Source organism: Coffea arabica, chromosome 5c, assembly GCF_036785885.1.
Source record: "Coffea arabica cultivar ET-39 chromosome 5c, Coffea Arabica ET-39 HiFi, whole genome shotgun sequence".
In the NCBI taxonomy this organism is placed as follows: domain Eukaryota; kingdom Viridiplantae; phylum Streptophyta; class Magnoliopsida; order Gentianales; family Rubiaceae; genus Coffea; species Coffea arabica.
In genome coordinates this window covers 45061169-45080148 of record NC_092319.1, presented here as the reverse complement: position 1 = coordinate 45080148, position 18980 = coordinate 45061169, and the positions used below count along the sequence as shown (strand labels likewise).

Sequence of the window (18980 nt, the reverse complement as noted above, 5' to 3'; positions counted from 1 at the left end):
CCTATCTTCTCCTGCGTAAATTCCCTGTCGCTTCCTCACCTCCATTCAGTACTGCCATATAAATCCTCACCTCCTCGTCCAATAATGTACTGTTTTCTCTGCTTCTTTCTTCCCCATTTCTAACCCAAGGGGCCAAAAAAAAAAAAACACGATGGCATACACTTCCAGACTCCTGTTACTAGCTTTCCTAGTCTTTTCTTTTTCATCGTTCACAGTCATTTCCAGGGAACTTAAGCCCAAATCGTCAACCCTGTGGGAGAGGCTAAAACTAGACGAAGACGGCACATCTACTTGCTGGGACTCATTGTTTGAGCTTCAATCCTGCACCGGTGAAGTTGTTCTCTTCTTCCTCAATGGGGAAACATACCTTGGTCCAAGCTGCTGCAATGCAATAAGAACCATTGAACACCATTGTTGGCCATCCATGCTTGGCTCTGTTGGCATCAATTCTGAAGAAAGTGACATTCTTCTTGGCTACTGTGATGCAAATGAAGGCTCAAATCCCACTTCCCCTCCACGAGCTCTCTCAATCCCACGTCCCGCGACATGAATCCTTAGACATTATCAAAATCTAAGCTACCTGTGAATGAATAAAAGCTCTTCTATTAGAGCCTACAACAGCCTTGTTGTCGCATGCAATGCATCAATTTCCTCCGTGCGAATGCATATTATAGGCAGCATGATTAGTAGTAGTAGTGGTTTACATATTATGACAAATGCGCTTCTTATAATCTCATCGTACTTGAATCTTCTGACCAGGCTACCAGATGAAATTTCTATTTGTTCCTTATTACTACCATTGTTTCATCTCTTTCTTCTTGGGAAATAACTAATTACTTTCATAAATTTAAAAAAATATATATATCTGACACCAAAATTGGCATTAGAATGTCTACTCGTGCAATTTAGTCCAATTCTAATGATGGGCCAGTCCAGGATGAGCCCATATTGTACCATCCAAGAATATGTCCACCAATCCCATCATCTGGCTCTCTGAATGAAACAAGTAGTTTTGACCCAAATCCACAAAATTTGTACTATCAATTAAATAATAAGTGTAATTGGCCTTAACCCTCAAGCCGGAGTAATTTTTCTGGAGAAGCTGCAGGTATGACAATATTTTTATTCCCTATGAAACTTATGGTCATGTTCTTTTTTCAGTGTTGAGCTGTCTCGGAAGGAATTCCAGCTAAACTTGTTTAGTACTGAGAAGTAAAAAAACCTGGATATTGTTACGAATCTACAACCTAGCTTGATCATATTCTTGACTATTGGTTTATTGAAAGTCAAACCCTCCTCTCTTTCCTGCTAGTTGCTTCAGTGAAGATGAGAATTCTTTTTTTTTTTTTTTTTTTTCATTTGTTTTGGGTAAGTTGATGATCCATCATGTTTCTTCCACATGCCCTGTAATATGGTTCATTTAAATCTAGTACAGAATTGGGCATTCCACATGAATTACAGCATTACATCTCCAACGTCTTTCAAACATATGGTTCCGCTAAAATCCGCATGAATGTGTAAACTTGCACATAAAGAAAAAATACACACACAAAAAAAAAAAAAAGGCATGAAGTTGATAACAAGCAGCAAAAGACTGTAAATTGGTTGATGGCCCAAGGATATTAATGAGGGGTAATTTCATAAACCTCCCCTCATTAGGCATCTAACAATTGCAGCCTAGGCCACCTCCCTTGAGGTTTGAAAAATTACACTTACCTCTCTTGATGTTATGAACTGACTATAATAGTTTTGACAACTCTCCAAATCCTACGTAAAAGTGAGTAAAGAGAAAAATTTCTTTATCCAAAAACTCATTTCACTTAATACATTATATTCAATTCTTAGATCATTTGAATGGACTTCTTTCTTAGTTTTATAAATAGTCGACTAGCGGGGATGCATTTGTTAAAAATAGTTTCTTCACGGCTTACTTAGAAAAACAAAACAAAAGAAAAAGAAATCCAAACATTAAAAAATAATGCCTTAAAACATGGCCTAAATTTTACTATAAAGAACTATCTTAAAATTTTTTACTTAACAAGTAATGCTAATACTTGATTTCTTTTATCATTCAATTTGTTTTGTAAATCAAATAGGGGCAAAATAGGATATTCATTAGACTTTTTGTATTTGTGACCAAAACATACTTTCTAGCGGCCGGAGGTTTACGTGGTTTCTCAAACCTCAAGAGTTAAAAATCTCAGGGAGGTTTCTGAAATTATCCCTATTGATTAGGTAATGGAGATCTTTAAAATGAATTTGTAAGAGGGCAAGTATGCCCTGGTAATGATATCAACCTGCTTGTGGAATTGAGATCTACCAAGTGCATAAGAGTAATTAGATCTAATATCAATTGTCTCGCACGATCAACTCAAACATAAGAGTGCTAAACTTTGCAAAACCAATTTATAAAAAGAAAGTAACTATGAAATTACCTTCTTTTTTTTTCCAGAAGAAAAGAATAAAGGCAAGAAGTGCTAGATGTAGATGATGAGCATCGAACGTTTATTCATTAGTGTACACTTTCATTTACAAAAAATTAATCTGTGAACTAACTCAAGAAATCTCATCTCCAACAAAACTGGTCTATTCTCTCACCCCCGTACTTTGACAAAACTACAAGTTCAAAGTATATCTAAAAAATCCTAAAAAACAGACGAGAATAAAAAAAAAAGTTGTAAGATTTGAAGCAACAAAAGAGTACTAATGATCCATCATCTCAAACACATTTCCTAACCTTATTATTCACATAACAGTAATAGTTCTGATTAGACTTTAAACTGTACTTAGACCCCTTAATCCTCATATAATTAAACAGCCTCTTCCACCAGCAACGCCGCCTTCTAGGGGAGGATGACGGTCCGCTCACGTGACTCGCGTGCGGTTTACTCTTACTCCTCGTCACCGCCAGCCCACGTAGCTCCGGCGGCCGGCATGCCCGGATCAACGGCCACTTAACTCCGTGAAAAAACGGGTGCCGTTTAATATCCGTCGCACCCCTGGCGCACCCTAGCCTCTTCCGCGGATCCTTCACCAACAACCTCTCTATCAAGTCCCTTGCCTCAGCCATTCCTGCCTCCTCCCTCTCTCTCTCGTCCACGTAAAACCTCACCCCTTTTGTCGACGCTATATTGCGCAGGGTTGACTCTTTACTGCCACCTTTGAACGGTGTCGTGCCGCTCAGAAGCTCGTATATCAACACCCCAAACGCCCACCAGTCCACTCCGTTACCGTGGCCGTTTCCACTAACCAGCTCTGGAGCCAAATATTCATGCGTCCCAACGCAGGATCTCGAAAAGGCCGTCGTTGGCTCCGCGACGAATTCCATAACCGTTTCTTGCCGTTGATGTCGTCCATCGAAACAATTGCATGTTCTTCTTCTATGGCGTTTCCTGGTGGTTCCCGGATTAACGTGGGTCCTACTTTCCAATTTTGGTGAAATATCAGATTTAAAACATAAATCAAAATCGGATAACATGATATGGCCATTTTCGCGGATTAGAATGTTTTCTGGCTTCAAATCACGATAAACAATCCCGAGTGCGTGCAAGTATTCAAGGGCTACTAATACTTCAGCTGCGTAGAACCTGACCGCATCAACGGGTAGCCGGTTATTCGGTTGCTTGCGGAGCAAGGAATGTAGATCACCGTTAGGACAGTAATCAATCAGGAGGCAAGTGTAGTGGGAGACTTCCAAATGGGCATAGAGCGTAGGGAGAAAAGGGTGGTCGAGGGAGGAGAGGATTTCGGCCTCGGTCTGGACATGGGAGAGTTTTTTAGACGTGAGGGAGTCTCGATCGACGACCTTAAGGGCGAAGTTAGCGTGATCGTAGTCACGGAGACGGCAGAGGAAGACGCGGCCGAGGTTTCCGGACCCGACTAGGCGGAGGAGCTTGAGGTGGCCGAGGCGGAGTGCTCCATCGGAGGAGAGCGTGGTGGCAGCTTTGATGGCAGCCCAGTTGGGATCATGTCGGCGGTGGGCACGACGGTGGAGGTTGGGGATGGAGGTGGATGAAGAAGTGGGATTTGAAGTGGACGAAAGACGGGACTCGTTGAAGCTGAGAGTGAGGCTGCTTCTTGCAAGACTGCTCCGGGCACTGAAAGTCCGGTCGGTGGTGGTGGTGGTACAGCTGGTGAAACTGAGGTCGAGGTCGGGGTCTGCTGGATAATGGGTTTCTTCTTCCATTATGAGTTTTGCCAAAAATATGATGTATGAGGTCTTGAGGGTTCAGCTGAGGCCTGCTTATAAAGGATGGTGTCGTAGAAAACCAATGGGCTGCTGGGGAGGGGGACAAAAAATTAACACAATGACGTGTTTGGTTGACCCAACTGTTGAGAAATATGAAAGAGAGAGAGCGGGAGGCCAATACAGTGAGAATAGTTAGGTGTTTTGAGAGGTTGACCCAGTTAAGGAGCTGATAATAATAAAGATATAGAATAAAAGAGTATTAATTAATTTAATGGCCATCCATAAACCCTTGAATTTGTTGATAGCAATGGGTTTGAGCCCCACATTTTTTCTTGTGAATAGAAAAAGGAGAATATTAGCGGATGCAAGTAGAAATCAAATGTAGCCTAATGGTCAATATTTTCTTTCCTCATAATTTTACAACCAAATGATTATCGTAAATATTCAAATAGATTTGATTCACAAGTTTACTTGTAGATGATGTCGCGCGCGCGTGCACACACATATATATATATATACACACACAAATAGTCCAATTAGTTACTATCACTTAGGGTGGTACATTTGACAAAATTGCAATTTGAAAACTGAAGTTTAAAATTTGAAATATGAAGTTTGAATCCATTAAATTATTGAATTGTTAAGTATTAAATCTAATACGTACGTTTGACTGCATATCACATTCAGTGATAAGTGAATAGATTATCACTTAATTTTGAGAGCAAGTTTTATCTAGAAAATTCAATATCACTAAATCAACTCAGATGTTCAATTTTCTATTATAAAACGATCTGAATATATTAAAATCTGATTCCATTAAATTTAAATGCTGAATTGAGTTTGCTGTTACATGTACCATCACATGTAACTATAGAATAGATGTACAAGTAAAATTTTTAACTAGACTTACCTAAGTATTGTCCATTATTGTTTGGATCGCAAATTATTCACTCCCTATCTCTTTCTAGGGAGCAGTACTGATTAGGAAAACGAAACGGGGCATTAATGCGAGTTTGAGGAATTTGGAGGCAAGCTCTGAAACAGCTGCCGGTGAGTGTCGAGCAAGTGATTAAAGCCGCGTTGATGTTTACATTGGGAGCAGTAAGATGCTAAAAAATTAATAATGTTGGTTGGTGTCGTTGGAAGCTGATAATAGTAGTAATATTAATTGTATGACACATGAGAAATCGAGGGCTGAGGAGGCAATAATCAACGGCTGGTCGGTGAGATTTGCAGCTGCCTTACGCCAACCTTCCTTCGTCTTGCTTTCTCAATGCAATATGCTACACTAAATTAATAGTGAGTGCCATTATTAGAATATCAATTATCTTAGCAGACTTATTATTTGTTTAGTTTATAGTAGTGGCAGCATTATGAGTGCTAAAGCTGGCTCTTTCCATGTCATTGTGTGATTGGGTTGGAGTAGAAAGTTGTGACGCACAAAGTAATGCCATTACTGAATTCAAGACTAATAATTTAGGTAGCAGCTGTGGGAACAGATGAGCTCCATGAGATCATGGTGGCAGTTGAAGAGGGTAGTATGTGGACTATGTGTGTTTTGCTGCAGTAAAATGTTTTTCTTCTCCACATGGTTAATTTTCTAGTTGCATACTCCCTCCTTCAATGGGACATGAAACTGAATGCACTCGGTTATCCCACTTTGACGGTTTTGATTTTTTTTTTTCACATGATTTTTTTTAAAAAATAATTATTTTTATTGAAAAAGTAAATTTAGTCTAACATTTTTCTAAAATATTCTTACATTAATATTAAGAACATCACTAATCACTATACCTTCACATTAATTATAACGTCAATAAAGATAGTATGTCGTACCATTCAGGACATATAACCAAGTGAAAAATTTGACTGTATTAAATAAGATAGGTTATATAATAGTATACCTTATTTGATAATTGTTTTGAATCATGCTTTCCATAGTGCAACTTTCCACTAATATTGGGAGTGTTTGGATACACACATTATTCCAAATAATATTTCGCTTGCATCATAAACACATTTTCCAACCCACCTTTTTATATTCCCAATCAACTTTTTATCTCACATACATCACATCACAAAAAGTGCTACAGTAATTATTCCAAATAATATTTCAAATAATACCCTATCCAAACAAACTCAATTGTTATCGTAACTAATGTAAAGATATATGATTAGTCATATACCTAATATTAATGTAAGGATATTTTGAAAAAAAATAGTAATTTAAATTTACTTTTCTAACAAAATTAACAGGTAACTTTTTTTTAAATTATATGAAAAAAATCAAAACTATCAAATTGAGACGGAGGAAATATTATTTTATTGCATGCACCAAACACCAATGGTTTTGTTTGTTTGCATTGCGAGAGTTGTTTTATTGAGCTGAATTGCCTCTCAAATATTTGCATTGTGTTAGTTGCATTGATGGCTCTACAAAGCATAAACTTCTTAATGGCACCTACTAGGTTTCTTGGTAATTGTCTTTTTTTTTTTTTTAAAAAAAAAAACAATTTAATTGCTTGCTCATCTTCTCGGGGTAAGCAATCGAATCGAACATAAAATAAACAACATTTCACTATTTACATCCTCAATTAAATTAAACTACTCGTGAAACTTTGGTCCTTCACTACTTCTTCCTCCTCATCCTTATCAGCATCGACAACAATTTCACCGTTCCACATTGGAAGACGGTTCAGGCCGAAAGTCACCGGAGCCGCCGCTGCCGGGCATAGGCTACGTGTACCGAACTAATTGCCCTAAACACACTATTTAACTTAAATATATTATAACTAAATAACTAAATGGGGTATCAATGGCTCTCAAATGAGGGTTCTTAAAATTCTTTTTTGCTTATTTTTTTTACCGCCGAGTTCAAGATGCGAATTAATTTTGTATCTACTAATTGAAATCGAAAAAATATCGAAGTGGTGAATGGATAAAAAAAAAAAGAATATAAAACGAAATTTAATTGGATGGTATGGGCTTGGCATTGAGGATATAGAAAACTAGGAAGGTAAATGGACCCATGTGATGGGCCATGTAACGTTCCCCGCATTTATTCTGGGACCCAGGTGTAACGTTAGACGATGCTGTCCGCCACGTGGTCAACACCGGGCCTACAATGTCGCTTCTTCCTTTCAGCCCAGATACATTTCTCAGCTCAAAGTGAAATTAATTCTCTGAAAACTTAAAGTATACAAGATATGTTAGGATATTATAGTGGTAAAATACAAAAATAGGAAATTGTTTCTGGTACATGAGTTAATGCTTCATAATTCAGGGAAAAAAATATGCACAAATAATTGATCCTGCCATTGGCACGTGATCATTGGCTGACGATGCCCAAATTTGTTTTCTTGTATATATATATATATATATATTTTTTTTTTTTTGGGAAGCCATCATTTTCAGCACGTGATTGTGGGGTTTAGCTCAAAGTTGCGGTAATTCTGCTCTTGGGCTCCTATCTCAACACTGCATTCGGTGGCAATTGGTTCCTGGAAATCAAGATTTGTTCTGGTTGTTGAGAAACTAGCATGTCAAGATTCATACGTATGCATGGGTCAAAATTAATGCAATAAGTGCATCTTTCAGTAAATATATTCGTAAGATAAAAGGGTGATTGAAAAAAATGAAATTCGTATGATATATAAATAATCTGAACTCAGTAGTTACGTGACACTGATTAAGTGACGCAACACTCCCTCCAATGTAATTTATATCATTTGAGATTTTAAATCATCAGAATTAGAGAGCGGAAATACTTAAAAAATAGGGACAAAGAGGTAGGATAATGATAAATTTAAAAAATTAGTAGTTGAGAGCAGTCTGTAACTCAAAAGAGTCTGTCATCAAAATTTTCATTCTACAGTTATGTTTAATCATTGAATTATTTATTATTATTTTTTTCCAAAAATAAATATCTAAAAGAGACATGTCCATCCAAACACATTTTCTATTTGGAGTCAAAATAGTGTGTTTGCAAATTCAAAATGTTGCGCTAAAATAGTTTTACTAGTCTTTCTTTTTTTGGTCTTTCAGAGCCAAAATATTTCGTTGCACATGCGCTGCCTGAAGTTCATGTTAATTCTGTTTTGATGATTTTCATAAGGTTACTTGTGTTGATTGGTCTCCATTGGATCGTTTTTTTACTTGATTGATCAGAAACAAATTCAAGTGGGATTTGGAAGGAAAATGCATCGCCCAAAATGTATCTGCATTAAAACCCGAACATGGCACAAATGCATGTCCCGCGAATTATGCGACTGGGACATACGATGTGCTATGTCCATATGGGCTCCATGAGAAAGGGTCACTCAGTAAAACCTGAGACTAATGAGATTAGAGAGCCTTGGTTCAATTAGTAACAACAGGTCACTGTTTTTTAAAAAAGTCTGAGTATTTGAATTTTGCTGTCGATGTTAGAACTATGCTAGTAGGCGATGGATAAGGATTTTTGCAAGCGACTTATACTCTCGAAGGCACATGCTGACTCGTGATGATAATTAAAGTCGAATCCACTCAAACTTTTAATTACAGAAAAAAAAAAAGATTAGAGCAATCCAGACAATATGGCTATTATTGATTGAATTTGTTCCAATTTGGGTGCAATTAGCCACCAAAGTTGATTTCTTAGAAGAAGAGAAATTGAAGGCAAGTGCAAAGGTTTTTTTTTTTTTTTTTAAAGACATTTCATACAAGGAGGAGGTTTAAAAGTTGAATAAGAACTTTGGTGTTACACGGTTAATTTCACTCTTTGGACAGATGTTTGAATTCGACTTCCATTCATTCCTTTCGTTTGTCTACAACGTGCATCACAAAAGTCCTAGCCGTGGAATTGTTCTATGTTCAATCAATTATGGAGGCACTTTGATTTCACAACTAAGCAAGCTATGAACAATGATTTGGGACTTGGGAATGGGAATACTTTTGATACTTAAGCGAGGAGATCAAACTTTAAAGCACACATGCATGCATAAGAACAATGGCAGATTAGCAAGTCAAGGTAGACAATTTAACTTTTTTGGCAAGTGCAATGTATCAGTCCAATCAATTAATTGTGCTTAATTGTCAAATAGATTAATTAGTACATGGCAATTAATTAAAAAAAAAAAAAAAGGGTACATCGAAACTCATTATTGTTTCCTGCTAAAACATGGAATTGTCTAGTCCTTTCAGATCCCTCCCCACTTCTCCACATTATCACATGGATCAACCTTCTTTACTACTATTATTAGTTCAGTTCCAGTCATATGAGCTCCCTAATCATTACTTAGATCCCACAGGCATATAAAGAATACAAAGAATGGAGTAGGAAGAGCTAAGAAAATCAACTACCACAACAACAGAGTCAACTAAAAAAGATGCTGTACTAATCTTCTCTTAAATTAAGAAAGAGCAGGACAAGGGATGGTCTCATACTACAGTTGGCTTAGGCTTCCATTTGTCTCCTGACCCACCAAATTGGATGCATGAAATGTCAACAAATTAACAAGCCATGATTGGCAAAAGAAGCCAAACATCGATCAAAAATATGCCGAACAATGAGAGACTTTAGAAAAGGACCGATGACAAATTCCATGACCCTTTAAATTTTGAACCCTCAACTTGCTTAAACCCTGAATGCACTGCTTAAGATGCTCAAGAAAAAAGCTTAGCAGATATGAAAATGAAAGAATATTGAGAAGGGAACCTACCTGGTGCATATGTCCTTGTATGTGTGTGTTTGAATGCGATGCCTGCAACATTTTGTCTGCAGCAGTTTTCAATTCACATAAACCAGGATTGAGAATTGATCAGAAATGACGGCTGGTGGTTGAAATGAGAGTGAAAGCCACATGGAGCAAAATACTGGATTTTGTGGTGATTAGATTTCTGGGATGCCAATAGGGGGAGAAATTGAGGGGCCACAAGTATAGAATACACTGTCAAAGCTGTCTTATGCGTTCCTGATATACATGTGCTTCATCAGTACTTCAACAAGAAATAAATCTCTTAATTAAGGATCCCCTGCCAAAACTACCATGAATCTATCTTATCCTACCTATGAACCAAAATTGAAGGGGTTGGTCAAAAACGTTGCCTACTTTGCAATTTCAAAAATATAATTAAGGCAGGAATGGTCCAAGTTTGATCAATTCGATGTGTTTTCCGAGATTGTACAAAAGCAGACAATACAAGTCTAGTTTTCTGAATGGCTCAGAAAAAATTAACAAGCTGCATAATAGAGAGAAGATCCTCCCGTAGCAAACTATCCGAAACAGTGTGATATCTTTCTTCCTCCTCAACCAAGTTTGTCCCTGATGTCCTGAAGTAATACTTATTTGTTTTCATGTAGTTCAAGAATAAGACTTGAAATCTCCAATGGGAATTTTCAATGGAATAATTTGTGCTGGTGGTTGCCTGATTGAGTGTGCTTATTGTGCAAGAGACATGATTTCGACCAAAGTGCCTAATTTAATCGTGGAAGGGCCATAGAGTCAGTATCATACATCATTTTCAGGTTCAAGGTCATGGAAATCAAGCAAGCTGTTGTAGGTCATGATTGGAGATTTCGGAAAGCCAGCAACACCAGCAATCCACATGGAATTAAAGAGCATTATCTAAAGAGACTGAACTGTCATATACCCCATTCTCCATTCCACATGCATCGACTTGATGATTAGCAGAATGATTTTGATAGCCAACAAAGATCAGACAGACTCGCTGAGTATTTGGCTGTAATGAAATCTGACAATATATCTTGCAACAGCTCAATCAACCAGGATATTGAATATGTGGAGAGCATGTAAGTGGTTACTAACCTCCTCTTGGTTCTTCCAATCCCTTGACAAAGAACATAAATGAAGGATCCTGGTTGAATCCAAAGCTGCAGGATTTTCCCAGACAAACTTCAGCAAGATATAAAACACTGAGGCGCTGGCGGCAGCATCAAGTAATTTTCAAGCAAATGAATAACTGTCAACGCCCCTGCATAGAAATAGGTGTTAAACGAAAAGTATTCGACTTCTGCAAAAGAACAACTGGATTCCTACATCCAGAAGATTATTTGAACAGTACAAAGAGACTGTAGTCCTGGGGCCTTCTGACTGATTGAAATTAATGAGCATGCATAATACGTATGATAGTGAATATATTTATGTTCACGTTTAGGCTAATTAATGTAATCTGCTTGGAGACAAACTTGGAAATAAGAAAACGAAGTCAATAATCTCAGAACATCACTTGGTGCATCAACCCTCAAAGGTACATAGACTTTCTTGCAGAAAATTTGCGTTCTAATACTTGAGAAATTCAAACTGATTTATGGAATAATATAATTCATCAATTTGAGTAGAACGTTGATAGTGATTAATGATCAGGTTTTCAGAGTCAATTTCAGAAAACTGAATTTCTCAATGTTCAGTCCTCTTGCCTTCTGAAATTTGATCCATCCTCAGCTCATTCAGATCTTCATGAAATTTTTTCTCAAGACGAACAGTCCAATATGGCCAGATTAATATTCTGAACTACAGAAGGCGTTGGAACAAGAGCCATCAGGACATGCGACTGTTAGCCTTGGGAACTAAAGATGAGCAGAACATCAGATCATAATTTGTCATTACTACTTGCACATAAAAGGATTTGAGCATCCATCCGGTCGCAGGAAATGTCAAGCGCCTGAACTTCATACTCAACCACAGTGCTAATCCAGGCATCAGGTTTATATAAGATGCGCACAAAGAATGGGAAACTGAATATACTGAAGCATCAGATCAATTTTCTTTTATGTACAAAACAACATAAGATCATCAAATCCAAGGTTGCTCACATGCACAAATGTTTTCTGCTTGTCCATACTTTGCATTGTTCTGCACAACCTTTTGGCAGACGCATTCACACTCTAGTTACTGTTCCATTTCTTCGAACATTGGAATTTGCGTGATCAGCGTACTTTATTCCAGCCTCTCCTGAGAGAAGACAGAAAAAAATTGGTATCCATCAAAGTGGCAAATACTCAAAACTGGTTCCTTGTCCTGAAGCAAAATGTTGAATCTTGATTCTCCAAGAAATAGTGGTATGAACTCTGGTTCTTACTCGCCACTTTCAAGGTTCACAGGTTTAGCAGAAAAATTAGAGACTTGAACACCAGAAGATTTTCACCAATCAACTCGAAAGTAGAACATGAGTTTACTCTTACACCTGCCACGCTATAACAACAGAACATCTGTGTCAATATGCAAAAGATCCTTCAACATTGATTAATTGTCAATTGTAAGGTATTGATGTTTCAGAGTTCCAGAATTTTGTTGCTTATGAAAGTGCAGCGGGCCTGTTTCGATGGGAGATTATTTAGAAAAAAAAAAAAAAAAAGATCTGAAATTTGAAAATTGTGTTTATAATGTGCGCAAAACAAAATCTGAAGTTTTTTTTAACCTCCATCAAAATTCTCAACAACTTGAAGTAAAGATACAGACTTTATTTTCTTACGTTTCGCCTTAATCACGATCAAAACAAAACAACAACATATACATTCTCCTAGGTGTGAAATTATGCCAGCAAGGTCAATTTGATCTTATTCATCCCCGTACAACTGTTTTAAGTCTACACAATTCGCAATTCACAAACGTATAAACAATAAATAAACGAGTAGTTTTTACGTCGTCCAAAAACAAAATTCCAACAACAAATAAAAACAGAGGCTTATTCCAACAACAAATAATAACCAGGCATATTCTGTCAATGTCTATACAAATTTTTCTCATGACCCCTTTTTAGTATCAGATTAAAATTAAACCCAGAAATATATATTCACAAAAAATTAAGGAAAGACGGAACTTTGGCAGAAAATACATGCATTAAGCCTTAGGTTGATGATTAAACTTGTGGGCTTGTCCGGGTTTAAGAGGGGTTTTAGTTCTCTGCCTGGATTCAAGAGGGAATGATTGGATGGACCAGGTCCACAACGCCAGCATGGCTCGCCTATTCAGTCCTACGTGGCTGAAAGAAAGCCTTCCTATTGGACAATCTTCGTCATTTGCCGTAAACTAAGTCACTTCAATGAATTCTTTAATGGGAATTATCTGATATCCCACGCCCTTTCCACTCGCTACCAATGAAGGTACACTCCACATGCCATCCATAACAGCCACGTGGATCAGTTAGAGAGAGTGTACGCACGGGCATCTTAACGAGAGTATTATTCTCCTTTCTTCCACGGTTCCACCCGCCCAACCAAAACTACTGTTTCTTTGTCAAAATTCTTTCTCTAATCTGTGTGCGATTACGCGTTGAAATTTCTGACTTGACCCAAACTGATTTACATGCAAAATCTGGAAAAACCCGCCAAGGAAATGTTCAGGGTTTTTCATATTTTATAAAGATTCAATCTTTTTGTCCTAGAGAAGAAAAAAGATTCAGTTTTGGTTCTTTTAACGTTATATGTGTGAATTACTGGAATGGTCGAAGCTGAGGTTATAATGAAGAAGAAGAATGAGGAGGAGAGGGGTGGAAAGAGGAGATGGGGTTGGGCTGCAATTGGGGCAGTTCTGATGGTTTTAGTTGCAATCTCGGTCACATCAAAGTATACCAAGAATCCCAATTCTTGCCAGTGTGCACAGGTTTGAATTAGCACTTTTCTGTTTCTTCAATTTGTATAACTAGTTCTGTTTAGCGGAAATAATTTCGGTCTTGATTTTGTATTTTTGTGTACTTGTAGGCCCATTTAGTATAATGTTTTAACATTTTTGGAACATTCTTGCTGGAAATGTTGAAGGGTAAAGTTGTGGTTGGAAAAAGGAATAACCTTTTAACTTGTATTGTGGAGCTGGATTGTGCTTTGTATTGCATTTTTCTGTGAAAATCAGCTGCTATTAATTCCTTGTACTTGGGTACTGGACCCATTGCCAACTAATTTTGGCTTTTAGATGTAGAAGTCATACCTACCTAGAAAATGCAATAAGTTTTTAGTTCTGTAATTGTAATGCTCGTTGTTCTTTTCTTGATCAAAGTGTATTACATGTTCTGCACATTTTAAATCTACAAGAATGACTGCTTGATACTTGAAGGTATTAAATTTGTTAACTAAAGTTGTTATGACTCGATGACTCCTGTTCTGGTGCTGCAGGACTCTAGAAAATATACAGGCATAGTTGAAGACTGCTGTTGTGATTATGAGACGGTAGACAGTATTAATGGTGCAGTGTTGCACCCTTTACTCCAAGAACTTGTCACGACTCCATTCTTCAGATACTTTAAGGTGCAATGCAGTTTTGTGTTATCCTCAAGCAGTAGCTGTCTGTATAATCATCTAGAAGTGTTATGGCTACAATGTTTGCTTATATTCTGGTTTGAGTGTAAGTGTCCTAGAAGAGGAAGGATTTGAACTGCTGTTATAGCAAATCTTATACTGTGAAATTTTCTGTTTTTTATCATTTTGGAAAGAGAGGGGGCTACAAGGTAACTTGTTATAAGGCTGCTAGACAGAATATCTGATGGGGCTGTATGCACTTATTTAAGTTTGATGATCTGTTAATACCTTGATCAAGACTTTTTCCTCATAGATAAATATCTGGGCTTTTTTTTTTTTGAAAAAAAAGCTTTTGTAATTCCTTGCAAAACTGTTGCAGATTTAGGAGAATTTAAGGCATTTTAACCGAATAGACGGGACTATGACACATGAGAAGTCAAATTCCACTTCACTAGTTTCCTCAAAATTGAAATGGCTCATGATACCTGGAGAGAGAGACTGACATTTCTGGGACATTTAAATGGATGCTTATATGGATAAATTTGACTTTTTAGGTATCCGCAAACTATTTTTTGTTTTCTCTAAAGAAGAACGCCAGTTTGACGGAGAAGTTGTAAAAATTCAAGTGTTGTTAAATCAAAGTGATGACTTGTAGGATGCCAGTATAAGTTAATGGTATTTCTTGGTATTGAAAAGTATTGGTTCTTTGTTTACACGTTTCTATGCAATGGAGGATAAATACATGAATCATGTCTTCACTGCATAATATGTTATGATCAGCTATCATTAATGGTTCATAGGTATAAATGCAAAGGGTTCATGGACCATTGATGTTCTTTGCTGTATCTCCAGATCTAGGCAAAAGAACATACTTAGGTTGCAAATAATTATTATTAGAAGCCTCATTTTGGAACCAATCCCTGAATATCTCTTGTAGTATGTAATATTTCATAGATTCCAACAAAGGGAAGTGGATCTGCTCTACTGGTTTGGATTATCTTTTGTTCATGCTTAAACAAAGATCTGAAAGTTTCAAGGCAATTCAAATGTTAAAAGAAATATCATTGTAACTCTTTCAGACGAAAACTTTGCCACAGGTTAAGCTGTGGTGTGACTGCCCTTTTTGGCCCGATGATGGTATGTGCAAGTTGCGGGATTGTAGTGTATGCGAGTGTCCAGAAACTGAATTTCCTGAACTGTTTAAGAAGCCATCACAATATGCCCTGCCATCTGATGATTTGAAGTGTCAAGAAGGAAAACCAGAGGCTGCTGTAGATCGCACCCTGGATTCTAAAGCTTTTCGGGGCTGGATGGAAGTTGACAACCCATGGACAAATGATGACGAGACTGACAATAGTAAATTACATCTCGTTTTTCTTCGTTATTTATTTCATGAAACACAAATAATGTCATATTCAATGTGGATTCACCTTACCAAATCCTCACTTGACTGTATCCTTGCATATTTTCTTTGGCGCTTAATTTGTATTTTTCTTTTTCTCTTTCTTCTTAAATCCTATTTCATGATTGGACATTTGATAACTTACGGAAAGGGATTGGTAATGTCATTATGTCAACATAAGCATAATATGTCATGATGGAAAAGTGGTTTGTTGAGTTGCAATTTAATCATCTGTTTGTATTCCTTTTTAGGTGAGATGACGTACGTAAATCTTCTACTGAACCCTGAACGTTACACCGGATACACTGGACCATCGGCCAGAAGAATCTGGGATGCAGTATATTCTGAAAATTGTCCACAATGTAAGTTGGTTGTCCTTCTGAACAATTTTGAGTCTTTGTTATTATTAATTAGTTTAGATGGGTGTCATGATAGAGATAATTCCAACTAAAACCTCCAATCTCATCACTAGCTACTCCAATCTGGGGCTTTGTGCTGTAATATCTGTTATCTTCTGGCTCATTGAATATTCTGCTTGGTCCGATGAAATGTTCAAAATTCATCCTTGCTGATTGACTTCCTTGCTCCATGCAATCATGTTTAGATGCCAGTTTAACTTATTGGAACTTGGATGTCCTGTAATGAAAGATATATTGTTTTCTATTTTCTTTCCTTTATTGATCGAATTAGTCTCCTTGATGGCAAATATTCCCCTAATCTGTAGACTAGTCTAGAAGAACAAAATGATAACCTATACCAATGTTTGTTGTCCTGCAATAGGTTTTTACTGACTTATTCTGTCTTGAATTTCACCACTTTTTTTTGTTCTTCGAGAACATGATTTTTCTTGGGTCTTCTCATCAGAGTTATTTATGCTTGGTGCAGATGCTTCTGGAGAGAGTTGCCAGGAGAAGAAAGTTTTGTACAAGTTAATATCAGGACTCCACTCCTCGATTTCAATTCATATAGCGTCTGACTACCTGCTTGATGAAGCAAAGAGCCTGGTTTGTTCGTCCTCAGTTATCTTCTTATGCCAGATTTTTTTTCCATTTTTTTTGCTTGTTATGTGGATCAATCTAACCCTGCTTAAAGCAACTGTAACTCAGGGTCTCACTGTTGAATCACTTGCATTGATAGATTAGATATTTAGGCCATATTTTTGTAAGTGTTTGTGCTGGAGGTTAGATATTTGTGTTGAATCACTTGCATTTGATAGATTAGATGTTTGTGTGACTGGCCAAATTAGCAGCTCAGACTGGGCTACTCAGAAATGAATTCCTGTTGCCTGATTAATTTACTTGTCATTTTTCAGTGGGGTAAAAATCTTGATTTGATGTACGACCGTGTTTTAAGGTATCCTGACCGTGTCAGAAATTTGTACTTTACGTATCTTTTTGTTCTGCGAGCTGTGACAAAGGTGAGAATTGCTGCTCCATGTCTTACTTTTGTAGAATCTGTCCATAATGCTTCTTGATTGAAATTACTTATATCCTCATTTGTCAATCTTTTTGGTATTTTACAGGCAAAAAATTACCTGGAGCAGGCTGAATATGAGACTGGCAACCATGATGAGGACCTAAAAGCACAGTCTCTTATTCGTCAGCTACTTTACAATCCAAAACTGCAGGCTGCCTGTCCACTTCCATTCGATGAAGCAAAGTTGTGGCAAGGCCAAAGTGGACCTGAACTAAAGCAGCAGATTCAGAAGCAATTCAGGAACATAAGGTCTCTGTTCTCTCTATCATTTGTCTTACTTATCTTCAATACGAAGAGCTGCCTCACTAATGCGAGCAGGCAGGGTTTAGCAGTACCTATGTTTATGCCTGTTGATACCCTTCTATTTCTTGATCAGATTATTTTATTGATGCTATGAGAGTTATTTTTCTCTCCAGCCTTCCTTTGCAATTACTATAGGCATGCACAGTTATTTTTCTTTCTATCTTTCATTTGTTTCCAGTTATACTAAATTAATCCATAATGGAAATCCTCTTTAATTTTTCTAGGCTCACATGAGGAACAGGTTTTACTTAAAACTATTCTTGTCAATCCTTGGAGTTGTGCAACATTTTTCCTTTTATTTTCTTCATCACTAAAAATATATACTGTATCATTTCATATTTTTGGTGTAAAAGTTTATTCTTAATCGCAGTGCCCTGATGGATTGTGTTGGATGTGAAAAATGTCGTCTCTGGGGAAAGCTTCAAGTACTTGGTCTGGGAACTGCACTGAAGATTTTATTTTCTGTTGATGGTCATAGCCAATCAAACCAGCCTGTGCGTATCTGATGTGCTTCACTTTGCATCGCAAATAGCTTTTTCTTCCATAAAAACAGCTGTACACAAAACATATCTAAATATATTTATCTCTGTTTTATTTTCTGTCTTTATTTTGACAGCTCCAATTACAAAGAAATGAAGTGATTGCTTTGGTAAACCTTTTGAATCGACTATCAGAGTCTATCAAATTTGTCCAGGAAGTGAGTCCTTCAATTGAAAAGAAAATGGACGGCCTGCTTTCGGAACCTATTGCAGAGGAATTTAGCTCATGGAGAAGGATATGGGAAGCTGTTGGAGGGTTCTGGTACGTCGTTAGTTTTGCTTCATCGATTTAACTCTCCTCGCTTGTCTTGGCAACTGAGTTGCTGATAGCTTTGTTAAAAATGTATTTTTCTTTTTCTTTCTCTTCTGATCTCTAGGTTGAAGAAACTTCAACTATAACCGGCCCTCTTCAATTGTTTCAGCATCAATTTTTGGAGGCAATGTGATGTTCGGGAATTAGTTTAGGAGACAATGTAAAAGCTCAATACAACTGAGTCAGTTGAACTTCAAGGGCTGGACTAGCAGTTTGCCAGTGTTTTGGAGTATAATATCAGTTATACGCTGATAGAGGCATATTTTTGGGAATGTAAAATGTAAAAACTGTATATTTTGAATGTCAGAAATAAATATAATGAAGAGTTCTACCTACCATATGTGGTTTTTTGCTCGTCAAATTTCTGTTGGGAATGCTGTTTTCTCTTCTTCAATTTTACAAGTTTCATTGCTTCTCATTAGGCAATGGTAACTTGTAATTACAGATTATGATTCATAACCTGCACCAATTGGTTTTTCCGTTCCCGATTCAGACAATTGATCCAAAATTAGTCACCATAACATTGA

At 37.2% G+C, this 18980-nt stretch overlaps 2 protein-coding genes across 4 annotated transcripts; one reads left to right on the top strand and one right to left on the bottom strand.

Annotated features, from left to right (window-relative positions):
• Window positions 1–2478: 2478 nt before the first annotated feature.
• On the bottom strand, window positions 2479–4218 carry LOC140007807 (serine/threonine-protein kinase WAG1-like). The gene has a single exon (XM_072051171.1). It carries the CDS (start codon window positions 4184–4186, stop codon window positions 2720–2722), a length of 1467 nt encoding a protein of 488 aa, XP_071907272.1. The 5' UTR covers window positions 4187–4218; the 3' UTR covers window positions 2479–2719.
• A 9102-nt stretch (window positions 4219–13320) lies between these two features.
• Window positions 13321–18791, top strand: LOC140007806 (endoplasmic reticulum oxidoreductin-1-like). 3 transcript variants are annotated; one of them, XM_072051168.1, is made up of 10 exons: window positions 13321–13791; window positions 14298–14429; window positions 15500–15776; window positions 16074–16184; window positions 16708–16826; window positions 17135–17239; window positions 17345–17547; window positions 17972–18095; window positions 18218–18402; window positions 18563–18791. In XM_072051168.1, the coding sequence occupies exons 1-10, from the start codon at window positions 13630–13632 to the stop codon at window positions 18603–18605; spliced, it is 1461 nt and encodes a 486-aa protein (XP_071907269.1). In that variant the 5' UTR covers window positions 13321–13629; the 3' UTR covers window positions 18606–18791. The 3 variants fall into 3 exon arrangements, with proteins under 3 accessions (XP_071907269.1, XP_071907271.1, XP_071907270.1); XM_072051170.1 differs by having other exon boundaries at window positions 13326–13791; window positions 18518–18791; XM_072051169.1 differs by having other exon boundaries at window positions 13328–13791; window positions 15518–15776.
• Window positions 18792–18980: the final 189 nt, after the last annotated feature.

Excerpts from the sequence above, each read along its gene's own strand:
- LOC140007807 (XM_072051171.1), bottom strand. The coding sequence starts at position 4,186 with ATGGAAGAAGAAACCCATTATCCAGCAGACCCCGACCTCGACCTCAGT.
- LOC140007806 (XM_072051168.1), top strand. The coding sequence starts at position 13,630 with ATGGTCGAAGCTGAGGTTATAATGAAGAAGAAGAATGAGGAGGAGAGG. Across the intron at positions 13,792-14,297 it reads ATTCTTGCCAGTGTGCACAG|GACTCTAGAAAATATACAGG; the intron begins GTTTGAATTAGC and ends CTGGTGCTGCAG. Across the intron at positions 15,777-16,073 it reads TGATGACGAGACTGACAATA|GTGAGATGACGTACGTAAAT; the intron begins GTAAATTACATC and ends ATTCCTTTTTAG.